This window comes from Uranotaenia lowii, chromosome 1 (assembly GCF_029784155.1).
Source record: "Uranotaenia lowii strain MFRU-FL chromosome 1, ASM2978415v1, whole genome shotgun sequence".
NCBI classification, from domain to species: domain Eukaryota; kingdom Metazoa; phylum Arthropoda; class Insecta; order Diptera; family Culicidae; genus Uranotaenia; species Uranotaenia lowii.
The window spans coordinates 97,290,307-97,316,562 of NC_073691.1; the positions used below are offsets into that span (position 1 = coordinate 97,290,307).

A 26,256-nucleotide genomic window follows, 5' to 3' on the forward strand; every position below is an offset into this window, starting at 1 on the left:
TTTTTTTTCACCTGGAGGCAAACTAGAGGCAACCTAGGTTCGCTCTAACTGCTGTCATCGTGCTCATTTATTGCTCGAGAGGCAACCTAGGTTCGCCCGAAAAAGGGACGGAGTCGCCCTGAGAAAAAAGTCAGTTTTGCGAGAAGTTCACCAATACTCTCAACGTTGTTGTCAAAACATTAAACAGCTGTTTTTGGCTGAAAACAAAACAGTTGAAATAATGAACGGGCAAATGATTATTGCCGCGATTTTGAACCTCTCAGCCAAGCAAAATCGTACTATCTGCAGTCCAGTGCAATCCGGACACGAAAAACGGCAATCCGGACACGAAAAACGGCAATCCGGATGTGAAGAACCGAATGAAGGAATCCAGAAGGGAGAACAAAATGACAGCTGCATGTAAACATTGCGCTCGTTCTCACGCACACCTACGTATGGAATAACTCGAAACCCGAAACTTGCTTTTTTATTCTGACGGTTCCAGAGCCAAATCCGGAATCAAAAAAAAAATACACCATTTGAGATTCCCTACAAATCATCACTTCTCTACATCTGATAATGCTTTGAATCGTCTCCTTTCTTTCGGGAGCCATCAAAAACTCATCAAATCACGACCCGGATTGCAAGAATGCCGAAATTTGAACAGACAAAATTCCTTGTTTTTTTGCCGGAACTAAGAATTCATGAAAATTTTCTCGCCGATTAAGATATTTTTTAGTTTATTATCACAAGTTCGGACAGATCTTCGTACTATTGTGCTTAAAACCCGGAATCACTGCTTCAAATCGAGAAAAAACAATATTCCTATTGGATTTCCTACTAGTCGCGCTACAAAACACATTGGCATCAGATTGGTCGCGCTATACAAAGCGACCAGTATGACAGGTCTGCGCGATTTCCATGGAGATCAAATGAGAGCTGGTTAGTCGTGTGAACGTTGCGTTGTAGGTCGCGTTGCTAGTTGCTTCAGCATGACATCAGCCTTAGGATCGTCCTGCACGGTGAATTGACAGTGCGATACTCGGTTGTGGTCTGAGAGCCCCCGGGTAATGCAAAGTCTCCTACGTTGGTTGTGCTTTTATCTCTCTCATCATAAAAAATGAGTTAGGCTTCCTTATTTTTCAGTAGATGCAAATTAAACCTGTATTGAGAGCCCTTGAGGTTTCCTTTTGAGTTGAACTCTTTCACCGTGCAAGTGAGATTACTCATTTTCCATTCAAAGCAAGGGCTTCATTGTTTTTCTGCGAATCGTACATAAAATACTCGAACATTATGCTGAAAAATCTCTAAAATACTTAGTTATAGTAGATTATTTGGAGGTTTTGTAATAAGTGTTTAATTAATTACCACAAATCGTTATGTTTAGTAAAAATAAATGTGAAAGGAGCACGTAATCTTCAGTTTTATGATCAGTGATAAAAAGGGAGGGGATCGAAAAAAAAACAGCAAAACAAAAACACTTATCGATTCGATTGCGAAAATTGTTCGTAGTAAGGTGTGATTTTAGTTTAATATAAGAAGGTTATTGGAGCGGAAAACGGTTGTTTGGAAATTTCATACAAATCGCGATGGAAGTTTTCCAAACCGAAAATTACTATATTTTCGTGAGGAAAGAAAAGAGCCTTTGGTGGAATCGATCGACATCGGAATTCCAGATAAAATGTGGTGAGTACCTTGTGGAATATCGATTCTTGTTTCGGTATAATTTCTTAAATTTTATTGTTACTTACTTTTAATGGTTCTATAGTTTAATACTTTTTCATAACTACATACATATTATGAACAGCTTAATTAAGATAAGGGATACTATAGTAAACATACATTTGAAATTAAACAAAATCAATGGTCTTGAAGCGTAACAACTGGAAAACTTTATTATATCAGCACCGACATCCGAAAAGAGTATAAAAGACAAAGCAAACAAAACCCATTTATCATTACTACCAACTTAATTCCGACAATTTAGTGAAAATCGAACAACTTTTAATGTCTTATCATGCAAAATTGCCGAATTTCATTTTTATATCGATTCAAAAAAAATTTCCATTAGTTTGTTAGAATTCTTCTTTTTCATTCCAAAAATCAATAACCAAATCTGTGACGCCTTCAAACAAAGATTCAATCGAAAGATTTTTTTTCATTTTTTAGGACAACACATTTTCAAGGTTTTTCAGGCATTGCCATCCAAAATTTTGGCTTTTTTATACAATAAAAAATAAACTTACAATACAACATCTGTCACAATTCAAAAAAATATCTGTCTATGATTTTGACTTACAGAGACGAAAACTTGCTTGGCAACTCTTTGAGTTTACAGATATTTATCTTTAACCTGTCTACAATTTGGTTTTCAAAGTTCTTCGAAGTTGTTTGATTGTTGGCTATTGGACGTACTCGTTGTCATTTAAATTTAAAGTTGACTCGTAATTTGTGAAAATGTAAATCTTAAAATGACCCCGTATAGCCCCCTCGAGCCCTTTCAACGCCCCCCAAATTTCAAAGTTGAGCTCACCGCCCCCCTAAAAGCTCTCAACGCCCCCAAGGGGACGGTAGGGACCACTTTAAATACCACTGCCCTAACACTATCATCAACAGAAAGTCCAGATTGTATCTGAGAAATAAGATGCTCATCTACTAACAGGTGTTCCGACCAGCGATCGAGTATGCATTTCCGATTTTTGCGGCTTGCGGTTTTCACCTTGGCACAGCACCGAAGATCGACCGAAGAGATGGCCAACAAAATCATCTCTAACTTCAGAGGCAAATCGATGCAGTCTTCCATCGCAGAGTTTCGTTCTCTTTATAATAAGTTTAATAAAAGTGTTTCATAATCCCTCGTCACAGTACAACTGTGATCAATGGTACAACTATGAAGAAAGTACACTAATTTGTGGAGCATCTTATTGGAACCACATTCCACTTTCGACTAAGGCGACAACCACCATGGCCTCATTTAGGAGGGCACTGGACAGGAGTTGGTTATTTTTATCTTTACTTTTCACATGTATTCGTTAAAGTATCTTCCTTGATCTAGTCACTAAGTTCTTTTGTAACTTGAAGGTTCTCGTAAATTAACATCACAATTACAATTACAATAACAATTTTTTTAATTTTATTTCAATTGGACGTGATGAAATCGCACGCGAAATATTATAGTGATACCTAATTCGATTTAAACGTTCTTTTCAGGTTGGGATTTGTCTTCGGTTGATGATATTGAGTGCATTGGTCTTACTCACGGGATTGTTGGCACTATAGCTTTACAAGGAGTGCTCGAACCGCATCTGATCATAGTCAAAGAGGCTAACCCTGTTGGCGTTTTGTATGCACCGCATCTGGTGTATAAGATCAAAAGTATTTGTATACTCGGTGCTGAAGATCCTGACTCTTTCCTGCTACCTTGTCTCAAGCATAACTCATCGACCAGTATTAAAACAGTACCCAGCACTATATCAGCTCAATCATCGAGTGGTACTTCAAGCCAGAACGCATCGCCATCCCCAAGAAATCGGTTGTTCGAAAGCTCTGCCTTAGTAAACAAAACATGGGGTGCAGTCAAAAGCGCTGGAAGTACTATAAAAAATACGACCGAAAAGGCCGCTGCCATTGCCTCCAATCAGGTAAAATCGACGATGGTAGGAATGGTAGTGAAGGATCCAGTACGAATCGAAAAACGTGTGATGGATGAGTTACACCGTATATTTGACGATAGTGATAGTTTTTATTATAGTCTGGACTGTGATATTACCAACAATTTGCAACGACGTGAGGAATCTCCAGATGATCGGTTTTATTGGAACCGAACTATGGTTCAGGATATCGCCAAGCTAGGTGATCCTACTTGGGTACTTCCTATAGTTCAAGGGTTTGTACAAATCGAACAATGTGTGATAGGCAATGAATGCTTTACACTGGCTTTAGTGTCCCGGCGATCTCGTTATCGGGCAGGTACTCGATATAAACGTCGCGGTATTGATGAAAATGGCCATTGCGCGAATTACGTAGAAACAGAACAGGTACTTTCGCTGCGCCAACATCAGATTTCATTTACACAGGTTCGAGGTTCGGTTCCGGTTTACTGGAGTCAACCTGGATACAAATATCGCCCACCTCCAAGGCTCGACCGAGGTACAGACTTATACGGATAGAACAGAAAAAATAAACAGTTTTAACCAGCACATTTTTCTTTCAGATGATGAAGAAACGCACAACGCATTCAAAAAACATTTTAACGAAGAACTTTCAATATACCAATCGGTAGCCATTATTAATCTCGTCGAACAAAGTGGCAAAGAAAAAATTATCGGTGATGCATATGCTAGTCACGTTTTGCGCTACAATTCAGAGAAGCTTATTTATGTAACATTTGATTTTCATGAATATTGGTAAGTTCATCATTAAATTTTTACGCTAGCATTGTAATCAGTAAGTAATAATGTTTCAGTCGTGGAATGCGTTTCGAAAATGTTTCTTCATTGATCGAAGCATTGGCTCCTGAGGCCGGTTCCATGGGCTTCCACTGGCGAGACACTAACGGAGCCATTTGCAATCAAAAGAGTGTGTTCCGAGTGAATTGTATGGACTGTCTGGACCGCACTAATGTCGTGCAGACGGCCCTCGGAAAAGCGGTGCTCGAATCTCAACTTGTTAAACTGGGCCTTGCACCACCATATTCTCAGCTGCCGGATCAGCTGAAAATTCCTTTTATGGTGCTTTGGGCCAACAACGGGGATGTCATTAGTCGCCAATATGCGGGAACAAATGCTCTAAAGGTACGAATGCAAGTCGATCAGCTATGTAAGTAGTAAGTGATTCAATCTTTGTTTTATTCAGGGTGATTACACAAGAACAGGAGAACGAAAGCTAACTGGTCTCGTCAAGGATGGAATGAATTCAGCAAATCGGTAAGTGTTTTAATTTTAGCAAAAAAGAAAAGAGGAATAAAGTGCTAATTTACAGAGAGAAAAAAAACTTCACACGAATCTCCAGTACCTAATTGCTTATTCTGCAGATTGTTCTAATATTTGTCTTTTGATATTATTTTCATGTCAAAGTGAATAATTTGTGTCGAAAGAGATGTAAGGTACACCGGGGCAAGTGCAAACGGTTTTCACCACAGTTCAACTTTCACATGTCCTAGAAAAATATGTATATGTTCAAAAATTATTAATTATTGTTCGTTGCGTCACTAAAATAGTTCTCAACAAATTCCCGTTGAAAGTGAAAAATTAAAAAAAAAAATGGTAAAAAGTAACGGTACTTTCGTGAAAAAAATTCTGAGTGCACTTGCCCCGTTTATGGGGGCAAGTGCAAACGCAATACTTTTTCCAAACTAATTCACAGATGAGTCCAGTGTATCGGTCCTAAAATGAATTCAATACATGTTCAGGTGCGTTTTATCAACTTTTATTAATAAATTTGCTGTTTTCTTGCAGTATTAATGACTTTTTGGGACTCCATTTTTGCTGACTGTTGTTTTAAGCAAAAGACCTTCATTTACTAAGGCATTACAGAATTTTGACAGACCGAAATTGGTTTCGATCGGTAAATGATCATTCAACCAATGTTTTGATCGATACTAGTCGAACCGGTGTTCAAATTTAAATTCAAATTTCTTAAGAAATATATAAAGAACCAAAAATAAAACCTATTCTTCTTCAAGCCATATTCATCTTTGAAAACGATTGATTTAAAAAAAATAATCCAAAAGTCTTTATCCGTGAATACAATGAATTTAAATTTGAATTATGAATTTTGAGTACCCTCAAAAAGTATTTATCGATCAAAGAGTAACTAGCTTAAGCGATTTTTTTTTTTTTGAAAAACTTATTGAAAAAATGTTATGAATAACTTATGCAACATAGGCAATTTTTTTTTGTTCTTGATTAAAAATTTGCTTAAAAAAGGTTATCAAAATTACTTTTTAATAAAATAAAACAATCGAAAAGATTTTATGAAACTCAAATGCATCGGTTTACTTTTGCTCATGATTTTTGAAAAATTTCAAGAGTTTTCCAGTTATTTCCATACCTTTTCTGAAGCACACATTTGGATAGAGCTGATTCTACTTTTTTTTTATTTCAATGGACTCTGGCCATTCGCCTGATTCTTGTTTACATTTATTTGTTGAGCAACTCTTCCAACAGGTACAATTAAATGGTGCCCAAGCGAGTTTTTTAACATAAAAAAAAAATCTAATGCGACTCATTTCAAACTCGTAGTATTTTTAAGCCATTCCTGGCCTTCTAATGTGCCTGCAATTTAAAAACTAATTTTTATGGAGCAAAAAATTTTTCCGTCATCGGTGAAATTTTTTTCAGAATGCACATTGCCATTCGGACGTGAAAATGAACGCGGAATTTATATTCACCACACCACTCTTGTTTGTTTTCCGTTTTCACGTTCGCTCAGTGCGTTTACACTTCGAGCGGAATGTCAGTGAACGCGGAAAAAATATTCCGCAGTGAAAATCGGGGGAATTGAAATAAAACCAATGTTAAAGGGTTCTGAACAAGATAATCAGTTCAAAAATAATCTTTCAACCATTCCGCATCTATTCCACCTAGTTTCGCAGCCATGAAATGCAGCATAGTCCAGTTTTTGAAGAATAGAAGTATTTTCATTTTCATATTCGAAAGAACTGTAAATGCACCTTTAAGAGAAAAGTTGAACGTTAGCACTTGCAGGTACACCGGACCTCATATGTACCTAAATATAAATTGTGTTTCACTTTCTAAAATTTAAACTTAATTGTACAAGTATTGAATTTTTACCGTTTCCTTGTTTTTCTCGTTGTTCGTTTCTATGAATAATCGTTAAAACAACGTTCGTGTCATCTGCACGTGGATCTGCAGTTATCTAATACAACATTTTGCTGATTCCTTTCGGCAAAGTTGCATAGATTTGATGCTGGGTAATTTGCCTGTGTACGAACCACTGACCGAAGACGATCCGTACGAAGTGTTATTCAAAGTGGCCTCTGATGCCTTAATACCTGCTCGTGGTCCCTCTTTGGAATATTATAACTACGGTTTGATGAGCGCAGAGCACATTCTCGTAGAAGAGCTGATCTATAGCACAAGGTTATTCCTCTTTTTATAAAATAGTTATGGAAACTTTTAACTGAAATTTTAATTTTATCGTTTTGCAGTTATTACCTGGCCAGGTTCAAGGACACCTACCGGCAGGCGACCATTGATATGATGCTAGGTAATCAGATTTCAGCGGAATCAGTAAATGCATTGGGAGGCCAGTCGGGAGTTGTTGATGAGACGGATGCTTTGGAAGGTGCCGAACACGCTCGATTATTGGTCGAGGATTGTCGTCGGCAATTACTAGGAACTACGCAACATCCTCTCGGTGCATGGGGATTGATAGATGCCGATCCAAGGTGAGTGCCGTTTCCATTAGGACCTCAATGTTTCAATGTTTATCTAAATGTTTTCTTTCATTTCCTTTAACTTTATCATAGTTCCTGTTCCCGTAGTGTAGAAGAAAAATAATTTACATTCAAGCAACTTATCTCAAATTCCTACGTCAAAATTACACCTTAGTTTTTACCTGTTCCTTCGAGTCTTCATGTGTTGAACTTGTAACGCATTCCAGCAAGCTTTTACAATTATGTAGTTAATATTGTATTGCATTTTTTTTTTTCGGTTACGTTTTGAAAATCATTGTGTAGAAATATTTTAAATAAAAGAAATATGTTTGTGAATTGTATTTTTTGTATTTTATCACATATTTTAAGGTAATTTTTTTTTACCCACTCTGGTTGATTCCTTCAATATACTAGCTTGTTACAAATAGGGTGTGGAATATTTAGTTGTAGTTCAAAGGTAGATAGGCTTATGAATCGTTTTGGTTTTGAAGTCAATATTACTTTTGGTTGAAGTTGTTGTTTGTCAAATAATATTTTAAATTTTCTTTTAAGTTGTAAATTCATATTTGAATAAAGTCGAAGCGGTAACCTCGACTATTTTACAATACCTAGCAAAATTGGATATCATTTTGGTCTCAACAATTTGCTCTAGAGATTCCTCCGATAGCTAAACAAGGTATCAAGAAGCTTTCATTATTTCTGTAGGTTTTGCACTATGGAAGATTTTTTACAACCTAGCGGACAAAAATATTTTAATTATTTTTTCAACAATGTAATTTCTGCTTGTCAAAACACATTTCCTGGAGTGTCAATTTGATACTCCTTCTGACTAAAACCGCTACATACCCCGTTCTTGGCAACATTCGATTTTCGCAACCACCGTTCGATTTTGGCAACATCCGATTTCGGAACATGTTTCAAAATCGGATTCTAGAAACTACTTACCTTATAGTTTTCTCTATAACAGGGCCAATATAATTTAGAGAGCGCTGATGTGGTCTAGTTGATAGGCTGGCGCGAGTCTGGTAATCCAGGCGTACTGGGTTCGATTCCCGGTATCGGCATGAAAAACTTTTGGGTTCGAATCCCATAAGTTGCCGACAGTTAAGATGTGTTTCACTGTTATAAATAATTACATATTTCAGAGGGAATGCATCTGGGAGACTATTGCAAGCGGAGTGGATTGCCAATAGACTGCCCCAAATGACCCGACTTTTGAAAAAGTTATACGCTGCAGGCTAAAATTGATCCTGGGTCTAGTACAAGATCTCATGCCAAATTTGGGCCAGATCGGACCACGGGAAGGGGTCGCTCAACGAGCCTGAAGTTTGTATGGGATTTTGAGACATTTTGTTCGAGAGGAACATGAAAAACCAGTTTTTCGTCAATAACTTTTGTCTCCTTCGACCGATTTCTTTCAAAAACGGGTTTTCTCAAAGCCTAAATTGTGACAAATATTTCATCCGAAAGTTGCATTTCAATTAAACCTAAAATAAAAAAGTTATTAAGCTTCAAAAATTGGTTACCTTTTTAAAGGGTGACATTCATCACTGTTTTCTTGAGGCGACTAAATGTCCGACCAGAACATTCAATGTGAAATGCCTGCCGCTTCGTCAAATAATGACCGACTTTAACCATTGTTGTTGCGCTCGATTGCAATTTTTAATGTTTTTATAATATTTGAGTTTGGATGATATTCACTTGATAGTTCGGAAAGAAGTAAGGGCGGAAAAATGCTTGACAATTAATAAATATATTGCATAACCACAGGGGCTTAGGAACATGACTGGAAGATTTGTGATGCCAAAAAAAAAACCTGTATTTCATCAATAACTTTGGTTCCCGTTGTCCAATTTCTTTCAAAACAGTTTTTCTTAAAGGATGGTGTTTATCACTGTTAATGAGTCGGGCGGTCGAACATATTGACACCTCATTAACAGTAATGAATACCATCGTAAAAATGTTTGCCCATTTTTAAAGCCTCATAACTTTTTTTATCTTAACTCTTATCAAACTGCAGTCTTCGTCATTTGTCATAATTTAGACTTTAAGAAAAACCGTTTGAAACTTTCAAATTGAAAGAAATTGGCCGACGGCTACCAAAGTTATTGATGAAAAACTGTTTTTTTTGGAATCACAAATCGTCCAGTCATGTCCCTAAGCCCCTGTGGTTATGCAATATATTTTTTAATTGTCAAGCATTTTTCCGCCCTTACTTCTTTCCGAACTATCAAGTGAATATCATCCAAACTCAAATATTATAAAAACATTAAAAATTACAATCGAGCACAACAACAATGGTTAAAATCGGTCATATTGAAACAGTGATGAATATCACCCATAAAAAAGTTAACCAATTTTTGAAGCTTAATAACTTTTTTATCTTAAATTTAATTGAAATGCAACTTTCGGATGAAATATTTGTCATAATTTAGGCTTTGAGAAAACCCGTTTTTGAAAGAAATCGGTCGAAGGAGACAAAAGTTATTGACGAAAAACTGGTTTTTCATGTTCCTCCCGAACAAAATGTCTCAAAATCCCATACAAACTTAAGGCTCGTTGAGCGACCCCTTCCCGTGGTCCGATCTGGCCCAAATTTGGCATGAGATCTTGTACTAGGCCCAGGATCAATTTTAGCCTGCAGCGTATAACATTTTATAGGTTTTAAATTTCCCATACAAATTTGAGGCAGTCTAATTGCCAACCATTGTAATTGTAGGTCTCTGAAGGTTGGATACCTTCTCTCGACGAACCATCGGCCGTGAAAGTCTGAGAAGCAATTCGAAGGTCAAGTCACACAGACATAGGCTGGACCTTGCTACCGATGGGAGAACCATACATACATACATACATACATACATACAACAGGGCCAATATAATTTAGACAAACACCATCAGTATGTTTTACGTTGTTTAATGGTGCTAAAATATCTGTATATCTCTCTCTCTCGTTTCTCAACCAATTTATACAAGATTTATCTATAGTTTTAGAAACTTTTTAATGTAACTGAAATATGTTTCTCAGCTACAACACTTTCCGAACAGACTTTTATGGAAAAATTAAAGTCACGTCCTGAGAGCCAAATGTGCTTTCATTTTGCTTGAATACTTGGTCATACTTTGCTTGGAACACAGCAAAAATGAGAGCACAAATTGTCACACTAAGTTAACAAAGTGATACCAAATTTTGTCAAAACTAAGACCCTAACTACAACTTGTTTTTCGAGAACTTGGATAGCTCAATGATGCCAATATAAGGTATCACATATTTCCCATTAATACTGAAATTTGACATCAATCTGTGTGGATATGGTCTCAGTTTTAGCAGAATTTGGCATCACTTTACCAAGTACGATAATTTTGATTTCATTTTTGCTGTGTACCAGCTTATGTCAAGCAAAATGAAAGCGAATTTGACTCCTAAGGTGTGATAGCAAATTTTGCTTTCATTTTGTCATTATGGGGTGGAATTTGCGGGCCGAATATTTGAAAGATAACATCTTCTGCTCTACTGAGTAGCGCTTTTGAATAAATTCATCCATGCAAAAGCATTACACATTTATTATTAGCTGCATACATTCAGGCGTTAAACACGCAATGTATGAGAAATAAACGTGTACATTTCAAGCTAGGTACTCTTAAAAAAGCTTTTGATTTGTACTTTCTATTCGTCAATTTTTTTTCATAGTATTGCGTTTCACGGCACAACTTGGTGAACATAATTCCGGAAATTCACTCTGTCCATGGCAACCGTTCTCCAATTTCTCGGGAATCCCACATTCGCCAGACCGTCAAATTGATCACTATTGGTTACATACAAACATTTTCCACTGTCAAAATCAAAAGCTATCAAAAGCTGTGACTTAAAATGTTGAAATTTATTCCTCAATCAAATGAACCAATTTTCAAAATCCATTTTGGGTCATCACTGATGACTCATCAGCAGTCTGACACATAACCTGTGACATAACTTATTTCAACTAAAATTGGTTCGTTTTGGACACATTTTTAATTTTGTTTCAAAGCTGTAATTTTATTTTATTCAGAAAAATAATGAGGTGAATTAAAAGTTTCGTTTTATTGTGCTGTTTGTTCGAATATAAATTGAGGCCCTCAGCATCAGATGGATGTAAGTGACAAAACAAAAAATCTACATTCTGGTGCAAAACTCAGATTATTATCATTTTTTGAACACTTTATCGATTGAACAAAAACTGCTTGAATTCGAAAAACATGAAACAACGAGCACCTTTACAACTTTGAAGTACGTCTTCTTGAAACTATCATTTCGGCACTCACATACATTTCTCTAATCCTAAGGGCTTCAACTGAATTACTTAACACATTGCGAACTTACTACGAGATATCTCGTTTCAGTGATTTCTGAGAAAGAGAATGCCAAATTTTGGTGCTTTTGGGTTTAAATTTCTTTGTGGTCCTTAAGGTGTTAAGTTATTTTATATCAAATTGAAAATAAAGCATTTGATTTCCATTACACGGTTTCTAAAACTATAAATCTTGTACCAATCGGTTGAGAAACAAGATTTAGCGATTTTATGTGAGGAGCGTCCATAAAAAGTAATGATGCAAAATTACAGATTTCATGAATTCATTGAGGGTCCCAGAAGAAATTGTGTTATTGGGATGCACCTGAACAATGACTCAAGACTCAAGAGGATTAACCTTCCCATGCTGTTCACAAAATAGGTATCTGTTAAATTTTTTTCGACCTGCAGTTTGTTGGCCACAAATAATAACCGATTTTTTTTTACTTACTTACTTAATGATCCCGCGCCGATCCTCCGGTGCATAGGGCCGTGGTAAAAGACCTCCACTGTTGACGATCCGGAGCCAGCGTCTTCACCTGGTCCCAGTCAAGATTCTCGATTTAAGCGGCTAGGCTTCGCCGCCACGAGTTTCTGGGTCTGCCTCTTCTTCGATGACCTTCTGGATTTCATTTAAGCGCCTCTCTGCAAATCTCGTTTTCATCTTTTCGCAGCGTGTGCCCAATCCATCTCCACTTGCGTTCCTTAATCTCGATTTCTAGCGCCCTTTGATGACACCGGCGATGTAGTTCATCATTCGAGATCCAGTTGCCAGGCCAAGTTGGCCAGGCCAAGCGCGTATGATATTCCGCAGGCAGCGGTTTACAAATACTTGCAGTTTTCTCGTCGTCACCGCATATGTGCACCAAGTTTCACACCCGTACAGTAATACGGATTTGACGTTTGAGTTGAAGATTCGGATTTTTGTTCGTAGAGAGATGTTTCGGAGACTCGCAAACGCAAATCGTGCCTTTCTGATCCGGATTTCGATGTCTTTCCTGGTACCACCATCAGGCGTTATCTGGCTACCAAGATACTGGAAGCACTCCACTTGCTCAACTTGTTGCCCAGCTACCATGAAACTGAAGGGATTTCCTGTGTTGATCTTCATCGACTTGGTCTTTCCGGCATTGACTTTGAGACCTGCTGCCTTGGAACTTTCGGTGAGGTCGTCAAGTTTGCTCTGCATATACGGTTGTGTTTGGGCGAGCAAAACAATATCGTCAGCCAGGTAAAGGTCATTCAGTTGCTCCATTGTTGAAGGATTCCACGGCAACGGTGCACAGTCGATCGATCCAGTCAGAATCTCATCCATTACGATGAGAAAAAGTAGCGGTGATAAGATACATCCCTGTCTCACTCCAGCAGTTACCGGGATTGGTTCGGACACGACACCATCGTGCAAGACCTTGCACGAAAATGCCTCATATTGGGCTTCGATGAGATGGACTAGTTTCTCTGGGACCCCTCGTCGCCTTAGAGCCGCCCAGATGCTTTCATGGTTAAGTCGGTCGAATGCTTTTTCGAAATCAACGAACACCAGCAGAAGAGAGTCCTGGAATTCGTTGATTTGTTCCAGTATGATTCGTAGGGTTGTGATGTGGTCCACACATGATCGTCGAGATCGGAATCCAGCTTGTTGCCGTCGGAGTGTAGCGTCTATTTTCTCCTGGATCCTGTTCAGAATCACTTTGCAGAGTACTTTGAGAGTTGTACAGATCAACGTTATGCCTCGCCAGTTACCGCACTCAGTCAGGTTTCCTTTCTTCGGGACCTTTACGAGGATCGATCATGAATGGTAAATGAAAAAAAAAATCACCGCGAACAGAAATCGAACAAAAGCCTACTGATTATTCATTTTAGTGTGTGGTGCTAACGTAAGAACTTTTAACTACACAAATAACACACGACGTATTACAGGACACGACACTTACGTTCTTACTAACGGAAAAAGGAACTTAAATTACCTTTTTGTCGACCGGTTTCGGGCTCGATGTAGCCTATAGACACTATTATGCATACAGAAAAAATCCAAAATATGATCGCTAATAATCATAGCAGCTTTGCCTACTAGCGACACAACGTATACGTCGCGACGTTGAAAATATTAACGACGCAGCGCGAGTTTCCTAGGAGACTTGAAGCATGCGATTGATGGCCTAAGAAAAATGTACAGTAAATAACATAAACAATGTTCGATTACTACGTCGAAATCGCCTACTGGACTGAAAAAAGATAAACAAACCTGCAAATGGCAGGAATCCCGCTAGTAAAAAAGCGTCGCTAGTCCTACTGTCGCTATTCGGTTTGGTGCTATACACATAATATAATTTCATATAGTCTGGCAAAGAGGATGACGGGAGCCAATCGAACTGTCATTCGCGCGGAGCCAATCGAGCATTCAACGATAATGTTCAAGCTCTTCATAACTCTCTCCAGTTGCAAAATAAAAAAAAAATCTCAAATTCGTTTTAATAACATGCAATTTTTATCAATTCAACTAGAAATTGCTTTTGAAAAATATATTATGCTTTATACGTGAAAAAATAGTGAAAATTATGCTAAATAACTTTAGTTTATGTTAACAAAATGCCAGAAAAGCTTTGTGATTCACAATACTTCAACCATGATTTTCCAATATTTAGAAAGTTTGCTCGATTGGCTCCCGCCAATGACAGTTCGATTGGCTCCCGTCATTCTCTTTGCCAGACTATATGAAATTATAGTGTTAATGTAGCCCATCTACAGGACGATGTCCGACTGATTACGTAGAAGAAAAACACTAACACAGCATCATACTGTCACGCAGTATTTGTCGAAGAGGGGTTGGTTTTTTATACATTTTTGTTTGCCAAGTTGAAAAGCGGCGAAATGATTGGCGCGTTATTCTCGTTTATCAAGGGCCTCTATGAAGTCGTGATGTACACTGATTACCCTCCGACATCTAACCAATAGGCCAAACAGTTAGACGAAACAAATCAAGCTGTAGCTCTTCAGTTGACTTCATTGAGTGAAATTCGCTGCTAGATTCCACGGCAGAAAACGCTCATCGTACCCCGTTTAATGTTGCTTATACTGCCCCGGGGGGGTCTCTTATTATGCCCCTACATTGACTGATTTTCAGCTTTCGGCAAAAAATATCATTTACTTTTTCAAGTATCAGCCAGTTTTAAATAAAGAAAAGTTAGGAAAAAGACTTTTTTAGTGTCTGAACACGAAACAATGATTTAAGTCACATATTATAGCTGTTTTCTATGGTTAGATAAGCGTCTTTCTTAAGGTGGCCATTATGCCCTTATCTCCCCTACTGAAGGAGATCACAGTTTAATCGGTGAAACCTTGGTTCGAGCGGAACCAGATAAAACCAATTTGCGTATACTATCACATCAAATCACATAGATTTATGAATGACCGTTTTTTATTAAAGCTATGATCATTTAGTATCCGGACACTTCATTTCGGTGATGGCTCTGTTACAAGAGCTTGGATATACAAAACTTAAGCAGCGTTGTGTTGGTTATAAAAAGGACTATCTTGCCTATTTTTTCAGATTTTTTAGGTAACGTGTGTTTGAGAAATTTACGATGCAAAAAGACATGGTAAAAATAATTCTGCACAATCCCCTCAGAAGTTATTCATTGTTGTCTTAAAAACTCATGAACTGTTGTTTTTTCTGAATTGTTTTTGGCCCAAATGGTTAAGAAGTATGAGGAGCCACCACAGGATGCTCATGAAGTTCAAACCAATCACCGGAGTGAAACCCTTGATCTCAAATATGGGTAAAAAAAACTATGGTTATTGCGAATAAATGAATTCAGACCCCTAAACTATGCAGTAAATCCGTTTCCAGCAGGCAGAAAGTGTTGCCTGAATAGTAGACACCAAGTAAATAACTAATAATGAGCAGTTTCATATATCGCAATTTGTGCAACCGGAATGTGAAAGATGTGTTCTAATGGGCAAAGAAATTTATGCTAAAACCGAATTTAAGAGGTTAAATTTTTCGAAATGCCCACTCATGAAATGTTTCAAACCAGATACCAATTGGGTTTATGATGTAAATTTGTGTAAAATATCATGAATTTTCAGAGGTTTTGCTTCTGTGGTAAAAATAATAGACCAATACATTACTAAAAAAAAGTGTGCTAAGAGATTTTATGGTTAAGTGAGAATATTTCTTGTAACGAACGGAAAATTATTTTTCAAATATTTTTCATTAAATATCATATTAAACCCTTCATTTACTTCATAGAAAGTTTTTCGATAAAATGAAAAAAATTCAAAATACACACGTTTGTAACTGTCCGGATTCTAAATGATCATAGCCTTATTTCTTATTAAAATCACTTCACTTAGCGGAACACTCGTGATAAAATATTCAAAAACAAGGAAGGTTAGTTATCAACTTAGATTTTACGTTTTTTTATGTACACACGTAGAATTGACGGGATGCAATAAAAGTTTTGCCTACGTGAATTTTACCGTAGATTTAATTTCTATATTTTTTTGCGTGCAGAAAACATTTTCATTTCTGACTATTGGGATTGGGCCTGCTAAAAAAAATAATAAAGCCTGCTCTTTACTATTAGGGGAGATGGGGGCATAATGGCCACCTTAAGGAAAACGCTTATTTAACCATAGAGAACAGCTGTAATATGTGAATTACATAATTGTTTCGTGTTCAGACACTCAAATAGTCTATTGCCTAATTGGATGAAACTTGAAAAAGTAGATTAAAACATTTAAAAATGCATTTTAAAAATTTTTGCCGAAAGCTGAAAACCAGTCACTGTAGAGGCATAATGAGAAACCCCCCGAGGCAGTATGAGCACCATGAATGAAGGCATAATGAGCGTTTTCTGCCGAAAATTCTAGCAGCAAATTCGACTCGATGAAGTCAACTGAGTAATAGAGCTACAGCTTAACTTGTACCGTCTGACGATTTGGCCTATTGGTTAGATGTCGGAGAGGTAATCAGTAGGCTCGAGTTCGATTCCCGGTCGAGGTGATTTTTTTTTTCATTTATCATTCATGATCATGATTGCACTAAACGGTGAGGCGTAGATTCATCAAACAAACCAATAACAAAATAATCTAGGTCTGTTTGTAGAATTCAAAGAATGAACACATGCTCATACCTTATGTTTCTGGTGTTTTGTTTGACGGATGATACTTTGATGCTATTAGCCGTATAATGTAACAATAAAAAAAATCAATCATGAATGGTATGTGCAAAAAAAAATCCTCTCGAACAGGAATCGAACTCGAGTCTACTGATTACCTCTCCGACACCTTACCATTAGGCCAAATCGACAGACGAATCAAGCCAAGCTGTAGCTCTATTACTCAATTGACTTCATCGAGTCGAATTCGCTGCTAGATTCCCCGGCAGAAAATGCTCAATATGCCTTCATTGAAAGTGCTCTGTTCGCCTCTAGTGAACAAATTAAAGTAAAAACGCGTTTTACAATTGATTAAAGTGAAAAATCAAAAATTTTATGATGCTGAAAATTGAAAATCAATGTGTAGATCATGTTGCAGTGCGTACATTTCAGATCAAGATGGTTTAAAGGTCATAAAAGCTTATTTGGTGGTGCTCAAAAATTATAATATTTTCGTCACTTGAGAACCTTGCTGGTTATTATTTAATATTTCTGTAAATATGAAAAGGATATTTCTTTTTTGGTGAAAAATTAATACTATAGGTAGTACGAAACAAGTCCTCATGAAAATTTGTTTAAGAAAATACGTACTTATGTAGAAAAATGGACTTCTCATTATGCCTCGGGTGCTCGTTATGCCCTCATCTCCCCTACACAGATTTCCATAAGAATGACAGCTAATCGGAGTGAAATTGGAGTGAAGGCTATTTCTATCTCTCTGTTTAACACACGAGAAATCGTATACCGGGACTGCGAACGCGCCCATAGCCCATTTCTGATTACTGCTGCTGATTTCGTGGTCGGAAAACAAATTTGAGGCTTACTTGGGCAAGTTGGTAATGGACTTGAAAAACAAAATAAAAATATTCGTTAGAATCAGGACAATGATGTCAATATTCAAAAGTAATTCAAACTTACGTTGATAAAATTGAGGTTTCTTTTCATTGTTTTTCTCTGCATCTTCCGGATTGGTCCCCCAGGAATGTACACATTTGAAAACCATTTGAACTGTTAAAGAAAAGAAAAAAAATAAAAACAAATCAATTTACCTTTCCTGTTGGTCAACAATTTCCGCAAAAGCACAACAAACAACTTCTTCTATTGTCAATTGAATTTCTTGTTCATCAATGCCAAAAGACATACACTTGTTAAGGAGCTTATAACTTTTTTGTCTAAAAAGATACGAAGTTATGATATTCGACAAAGTTGTTCATTGGACAATTTCCTGTGAGAAATTTATAAATTGGCACAAAAACCATTAGCAGGCTCGGTTCCACAGAAGAAACAAAAATTATGTTGATTTTTCAGTACAAAATATTCAATTTTCCCATACAAACCTAAAAGTTCAAATTTACTCATGTAAACGTTACTTAAAAATTCTGCAAAAAATCATGAATGAGTTTTGGACCAAAACGAAGCTTTTAAGACCCCAGGGTTTGAGAAATTCAAAAATGACCCCAAATCGACTCAGTCTACTGTACATACCTCTTAGCTGTAGTGGCAGCTTGCCAAATATGGCGAAAACTTTACTGGTCCTTTGTGAGATGTAATGTTCGAAAAAAAAACCTTTTTTAAGGCACTCCTCCTTGTACATTTCGGAGTCCATGGTCTTGTTTTTCACAAAAACCGGAACCGGGGTTTTTCGTCCGCAGGTGCAAATACCTTGCCAGATCGAACACTTTCTTGCCAACTAATCGGCAAAAACGAATTTGAACTTGGCGGGGACATCACCTCGACCAGTGGCTATGTAAAATTTTTGGCCAGGAAGCCGCCCAAAATCAGATTTCACAGTTTTCGAACCAGACCACGTCGGGTTTTTGACGTGGCTGTCCAAATTTACTTTATTGAATCAAAACGAATCGTTATGAAATTTTCAGCACTGGTAGAGGAAACATTTCCGAACAAAGTATTGTCGCTGAATCTCCAAACTGGAGTTTTCGTCAACATCAACGACGGCGACATCACTGACGACATTCCATGTTGACCAGACATCTGTCAAACATCTTCCGAGTGTCGGAACCAAACAAAAGAACGGGTTGCCAATCGCCGAGGTGTTTGAAGAATTGTTCATCGTCGCTGTTTGGCAAGGTTGCCAATCACCAGCGCGAAAACTTTGGATTTCAACTTCATTGACAATACTGTCAAAACATTCCAGATCCGACAACTAGGAGCGCTATGGTATAATAAACAGTGCGTCCAGATTTTGGATGATCCATGCTTTAACATCTTACTTGTTCAACTTAGAAATAAACGTTGGCAGAACAAAACTCGAGGTCTCGTCAAGCCTCAGTGATATTTGAGAATGTATCAGATTGTATGTATGTATAATGGGGTAAATGATCTTGAGCGGAACTAGTCAAAATCTGATCTTGAGCGGAACCATTTACTTTTTCTATGTTCTAGGCAATGATTGTTTATGAATCTTACCAAACTGTTGAAAAAACACTTTTTCAAGATCTTTCCATACAAGCATGGACATTTTTGCTAAAATTTATTAACTCAAATAATTTTATTAGAAGATTTAAAAACATACGCATTTCTGCTGCAATTTTCATCAATCTACGCTGACTTTGAGCGTCAATTTATGTCACCCTTGACCGTTGTAAACTAATTCTCAATGATTAAAATGGTAGAAAAACTCATAAAAAAGCATTATTCGGGTTTTTGTAGAAAGTTTTTCATCAGAATATCAATTAATAGCGTAGTTTTTAAAAGTAAAATATGATCTTGAGTGGAACCATCTTCGATCTTGAGCGGAACTACTAGCTTCCGAAATAAACCGCTAGGTGCGCTGCCTTATGCCTAATGTCTCACACGCAGTTTATACCCCTGAATGTATGCAGCACATTTGTATATTTCTTATTGTATCAAAATGTAAAATTAAGTTCGAATAGAACAAAAACTAATTAATTAGCGCACACAGCGTACCAAACTAGGCACACAAAAAGTTTAATTTTTTGGGGTTCAAGAAATGTGTTTTTGAATCTTTCTTTCAGAGGGACGACGAGAAGGAGGAGAAAGGCTTTCATACATAATTTTTGGCATAATTCGAGAACTAATGAAGCCAATAAAGTTAAATCATTATTTCAGAATAAGAATCATTCATGAAGCATTCTTATTCGTACTTTATGAAGTAGCTTTCTTTTAAAGAGATTGTTTCAGATGTTCACATTCCAATTGAAAACGATATACTATCTAATAAACAAAAATTCAAATTGTTTTTTTACACACATCATTTTAGTTTTACAAAGTGTAGCAAAGCACACCGGGTTAGCTATTTTATAATACTTCACGATTCAATCGGTGGCCTGGTATTGAAAACCTATCCGATTTCCTTGTGTTTGACTTTACACTTGAGCTCGAACTGGAAATTGGTTTGAGAAATAATTGTTTTATAAATTGAGATAAATAATTAATGTTTCAATAAATTTTTAATATAAATAAATGTCAACGTGATTCATGAGAAACTGGAATTTATTTTTAACTTTATTCTATGAATAAGTTGCTTACAGCAATGTTGCCGAAATAACAGTGAAATCTGTTATTTCACAAAATTTTGAGTAAATTTTTATCACAGAATCTGTGTCACAGAACACGACATTTTGAAATATTTACAGATTTCACAGAATTTTTTAATTGCGAATGGATTTCCATAACTATAATTTTGTTTTGGTCAATATAAAATTAAGGTTTCTTACTTTGAATTAAAACAGTATGAAAAGATTTTCAACGTAAACTGATTTTTCGAAACTAAAATATAAAAATGACACAAATTATCATGAATTTCCAATAAAGTTAAAGGAAATAAGGGAATGAGGATTAAAAAAAATAAGAGTTTTCCTCAAAAACATTGATTTTGAGCAATGTACCGTTTTTTTTTGCCAAATCTGTAATTTAAAGTATCTTCTTTTTTATTACTAATTTTGTCGTTACCTTCAAAAGTTGTTCGGGGCAATATGATCCTAAACACGCACATTCAAAAAATCAATGAAATATACTAACGAATTTAATTTTTGCAGGGATTGAAAATTAAGCTCATTTGAGCGAGCTTCATAGCTCTTTATTTCCATAGCTCCGCTTACAAAGCAATCGACGAAGCTCCTATCGTTTTTGTCTCCGGAGCTTCGCATTGCTAAGCTCTTATTTGGAAGAAACCTTAGCTCTTTTTTTGCCTCGTGAGCCCGTTACCTCATGCCTCCAGAGGAGCTTGAGCTTGTTGGCTCAACCGATTCAAATTCGTTGAGCTTGTTTTCACTGCTGCTGTTCGAGCCAACGCCTGCTTTTTTCTGCACAAGTGAAGTAACTAAAAAAAGGGCTTGTCGCATGGATTTTTAAAATAAATGTTGGACGGTTTTAATAACTAGTGAAAGTTACCAGCACTAGTAACTATTAAAAAGTAAAATTTACAAATTTTCGGGAAAAACGCCAAATGAAAGAGCTTTTTGTGAGGAATATAAAAATCAATGTAAGAGAGTTCTAGTTACTAGTTAAAGTTACCAGAACTAGTAACTATGAAATAGTAAAATTTACAATTTTTCAGGAAAAACGCCATATGAAAGGGCTTTTGGCGAGGATTATTAAAATTAATGTTAGAGAGTTCTAGTTACTAGTAAAAGTTACCAGCACTAGTAACTATGAAATAGTAAAATTTACAATTTTTCGGGAAAAACGCCAATTGAAAGGGCTTTTTTCGAGGATTATTAAAATCAATGTTAGAGAGTTCTAGTAACTAGTAAAAGTTACCAGCACTAGTAACTATGAAATAGTAAAATTTACAATTTATCGGGAAAAACGCCAAATGAAAGGGCTTTTTGCGAGGATTATTAAAATCAATGTTAGAGAGTTCTAGTAACTAGTAAAAGTTACCAGCACTAGTAACTATGAAATAGTAAAATTTACAATTTTTCGGGAAAAACGCCAAATGAAAGGGCTTTTGGCGAGGATTATTAAAATCAATGTTAGAGAGTTCTAGTAACTAGTAAAAGTTACCAGCACTAGTAACTATGAAATAGTAAAATTTACAATTTTTCGGGAAAAACGCCAATTGAAAGGGCTTTTTTCGAGGATTATTAAAATCAATGTTAGAGAGTTCTAGTAACTAGTTAAAGTTACCAGCACTAGTAACTATGAAATAGTAAAATTTACAATTTTTCGGGAAAACGCCAAATGAAAGGGCTTTTTGCGAGGATTATTAAAATTAATGTTAGAGAGTTCTAGTAACTAGTAAAAGTTACCAGCACTAGTAACTATGAAATAGTAAAATTTACAATTTTTCGGGAAAAACGCCAATTGAAAGGGCTTTTTTCGAGGATTATTAAAATCAATGTTAGAAAGTTCTTGTTACTAGTCAAAGTTACCAGCACTAGTAACTATGAAATAGTAAAATTTACAATTTTTCGGGAAAAACGCCAAATGAAAGGGCTTTTGGCGAGGATTATTAAAATCAATGTTAGAGAGTTCTAGTAACTAGTAAAAGTTACCAGCACTAGTAACTATGAAATAGTAAAATTTACAATTTTTCGGGAAAAACGCCAATTGAAAGGGCTTTTTTCGAGGATTATTAAAATCAATGTAAGAAAGTTCTTGTTACTAGTTAAAGTTACCAGCACTAGTAACTATGAAATAGTAAAATTTACAATTTTTCGGGAAAAAGACCAAATGAAAGGGCTTGTTGCGAGGATTATTAAAATCAATGTTAGAGAGCTTTAGTAATTAGTTAACGTTACCAGCACTAGTAACTATAAAATAGTAAAATTTACAATTTATCGGGAAAAACGCCAAATGAAAGTGCATTTTGCGAGGATTATTAAAATCAATGTTAGAGAGTTCTAGTAACTAGTAAAAGTTACCAGCACTAGTAACTATGAAATAGTAAAATTTACAATTTATCAGGAAAAACGCCCAATGAAAGGGCTTGTTGCGAGGATTATTAAAATCAATGTTAGAGAGTTCTAGTAACTAGTTAAAGTTACCAGCACTAGTAACTATGAAATAGTAAAATTTACAATTTATCGGGAAAAACGAAAAATGAAAGGGCTTTTTGCGAAGATTATTGAAATCAATGTAAGAGAGTTTTAGTTACTAGTGAAAGTTACCAGCACTAGTAACTATGAAATAGTAAAATTTACAAATTTTCGGGAAAAACGCCAAATCAAAGGGCTTTTTGCGAGGATTATTAAAATCAATGTTTGAGAGTTCTAGTTACTAGTTAAAGTTACCAGCACTAGTAACAATGAAATAGTAAAATTTACACAAACTTTCAGAAAAAACGTCAATTGAAAGGGCTTTTTGCGAGGATTATTAAAATCAATGTTAGAGAGTTCTTGTTACTAGTTAAAGTTACCAGCACTAGTAACTATGAAATAGTAAAATTTACAATTTTTCGGGAAAAACGCCAAATGAAAGGGCTTTTTGTGAGGATTATTAAAATCAATGTTTATGTTTCAATAATTTGTAAGTTTTACTATTTCATAGTTACTAGTGCTGGTAACTTCAATAGTTACTAAAACTCTCTAACTTTGATTTTAATAATACTTACAAAAAGCCCTTTCTTTTGGCGTTTTTCCCGAAAAATAGTGAATATTTCTATTTCATAGTTACTAGTGCTGGTAACTTTTACTAGTAACTAGAACTCTCTAACATTGATTTTAATAATCCTCGCAAAAAGCCCTTTGATATGGCGTTTTTCCCGAAAATTTGTAAATTTTACTATTTCATAGTTACTAGTGCTGGTAACTTTCACTAGTAACTAAAACTCTCTAACATTGATTTCAATAATCTTCGCAAAAAGCCCTTTCATTTTTCGTTTTTCCCGATAAATTGTAAATTTTACTATTTCATAGTTACTAGTGCTGGTTACTTTAACTAGTAACTAGAACTTTCTAACATTGATTTTAATAATCCTCGCAAAATGCCCTTTCAATTGGCGTTTTTCCCGAAAACTTGTAAATTTTACTATTTCATAGTTACTAGTGCTGGTAACTTTTACTAGTTACTAGAACTCTCTAACATTGATTTTAATAATCCTCGCAACAAGCCCTTTCATTGGGCGTTTTTCCTGATCAATTGTAAATTTTACTATTTCATAGTTACTAGTGCTGGTAACTTTTACTAGTTACTAGAACTCTCTAACATTGATTTTAATAATCCTCGCAAAATGCACTTTCATTTGACGTTTTTCCCGAAAAATTGTAAATTTTACTATTTTATAGTTACTAGTGCTGGTAACGTTAACAAATTACTAAAGCTCTCTAACATTGATTTTAATAATCCTCGCAAAAAGCCCTTTCATTTGGTGTTTTTCCCGAAAAATTGTAAATTTTACTATTTCATAGTTACTAGTGCTGGTAACTTTTACTAGTTACTAGAACTCTCTAACATTGATTTTAATAATTCTCGCCAAAAGCCCTTTCATTTGGCGTTTTTCCTGAAAAATTGTAAATTTTACTATTTCATAGTTACTAGTGCTGGTAACTTTAACTAGTAACAAGAACTCTCTAACATTGATTTTAATAATCCTCGCAAAAAGCCCTTTCAATTGGCGTTTTTCCTGAAAAATTGTAAATTTTACTATTTCATAGTTACTAGTTCTGGTAACTTTTACTAGTTACTAGAACTCTCTAACATTGATTTTAATAATCCTCGCAAAATGCACTTTCATTTGGCGTTTTCCCGAAAAATTGTAAATTTTACTATTTTATAGTTACTAGTGCTGGTAACGTTAACAAATTACTAAAGCTCTCTAACATTGATTTTAATAATCCTCGCAAAAAGCCCTTTCATTTGGTGTTTTTCCCGAAAAATTGTAAATTTTACTATTTCATAGTTACTAGTGCTGGTAACTTTTACTAGTTACTAGAACTCTCTAACATTGATTTTAATAATCCTCGCAAAAAGCCCTTTCATATGGCGTTTTTCCTGATAAATTGTAAATTTTACTATTTTATAGTTACTAGTGCTGGTAACTTTTACTAGTTACTAGAACTCTCTAACATTGATTTTAATAATCCTCGCCAAAAGCCCTTTCATTTGGCGTTTTTCCTGGAAAATTGTAAATTTTACTATTTCATAGTTACTAGTGCTGGTAACTTTAACTAGTAACAAGAACTCTCTAACATTGATTTTAATAATCCTCGCAAAAAGCCCTTTCAATTTGCGTCTTTCCTGATAAATTGTAAATTTTACTATTTTATAGTTACTAGTGCTGGTAACTTTTACTAGTTACTAGAACTCTCTAACATTGATTTTAATAATCCTCGCAAAATGCCCTTTCAATTGGCGTTTTTCCCGAAAAATTGTAAATTTTACTATTTCATAGTTACTAGTGCTGGTAACTTTTACTAGTTACTAGAACTCTCTAACATTGATTTTAATAATCCTCGCAAAAAGCCCTTTCAATTGGCGTTTTTCCCGAAAAATTGTAAATTTTACTATTTCATAGTTACTAGTGCTGGTAACTTTTACTAGTTACTAGAACTCTCTAACATTAATTTTAATAATCCTCGCCAAAAGCCCTTTCATTTGGCGTTTCTCCTGGAAAATTGTAAATTTTACTATTTCATAGTTACTAGTGCTGGTAACTTTTACTAGTTACTAGAACTCTCTAACATTGATTTTAATAATCCTCGCAAAAAGCCCTTTCAATTGGCGTTTTTCCCGAAAAATTGTAATTTTTACTATTTCATAGTTACTAGTGCTGGTAACTTTTACTAGTTACTAGAACTCTCTAACATTTATTTTAATAATCCCAACAAGCCCTTTCACAGTTCCTGGTGCATAAAAAAGCCGTTGGCTCATACAGCACCACAATAGCAAAGTCAATACACATCATTTGGCTCAAGTGTTACAATTTTGCTGAGCCAGCAAGCTCAAGAAATTTCGGCTCCTTGAGCTAACAAACTCAAAGCAAAATCCAAAACCTTGTCTCCTAGAGCCAGAGGAGGTATGAGCTTAATTTGAGCATTTATTGGTTTGCTAGAATTGGCTCCAGCTTTCTTCGCTCTCGAGCTTCAAGAGCTTTGATGCTCAGCCGCTTGAGCATGAGCATTTCAATCCCTGAATTTTTGTGATTAAAAAAACTAAAATTTGAGTTTAGAGAAACGATTCTTTCTCAATAGGATACAGTGCATCAAAGGGAAAATCGGACTTTTTTTAAGCAAGAAATAAATTTGAACGGATATTTTGAGAACACCTTTGGAACGCTAAGTTTCTTTTTTTCACGTAAAAAGATTAATTTTTTAACTTTAAAATCTTCAAAGATGAAATTTAATTGAAGTTTTCACAGTTACACAAGTATTAGGAATAAGAGCTATTAAAGATGTTGACAGAAGAAAATGGTTCCGCTCAAGATCATATTTTGGTTCCGCTCAAGATCAGCGTGGTTCCGCTCAAG

General features: G+C 35.7%; 1 protein-coding gene across 3 annotated transcripts in view; it reads left to right on the forward strand.

Annotated features, from left to right (window-relative positions):
* The first annotated feature begins 1,078 nt into the window (after positions 1 to 1,078).
* Positions 1,079 to 26,256, forward strand: part of LOC129751505 (phosphatidylinositide phosphatase SAC2) — a 33,323-nt gene continuing 8,145 nt past the window's right edge. The window contains exons 1-8 of one of the 3 annotated variants that reach the window (XM_055747062.1): positions 1,079 to 1,665; positions 3,190 to 4,128; positions 4,193 to 4,385; positions 4,445 to 4,772; positions 4,834 to 4,904; positions 6,855 to 7,082; positions 7,151 to 7,390; positions 7,472 to 8,569. In XM_055747062.1, the coding sequence (XP_055603037.1) occupies positions 1,569 to 1,665; positions 3,190 to 4,128; positions 4,193 to 4,385; positions 4,445 to 4,772; positions 4,834 to 4,904; positions 6,855 to 7,082; positions 7,151 to 7,390; positions 7,472 to 7,502 (2,127 nt within the window). In that variant the 5' untranslated portion in view covers positions 1,079 to 1,568 and the 3' untranslated portion in view covers positions 7,503 to 8,569. Of the gene's footprint in view, positions 1,666 to 3,189; positions 4,129 to 4,192; positions 4,386 to 4,444; positions 4,773 to 4,833; positions 4,905 to 6,854; positions 7,083 to 7,150; positions 7,391 to 7,471; positions 8,570 to 26,256 lie in introns of those variants that run through there. The other 2 variants (XM_055747045.1, XM_055747054.1) reach the window with 2 other exon arrangements.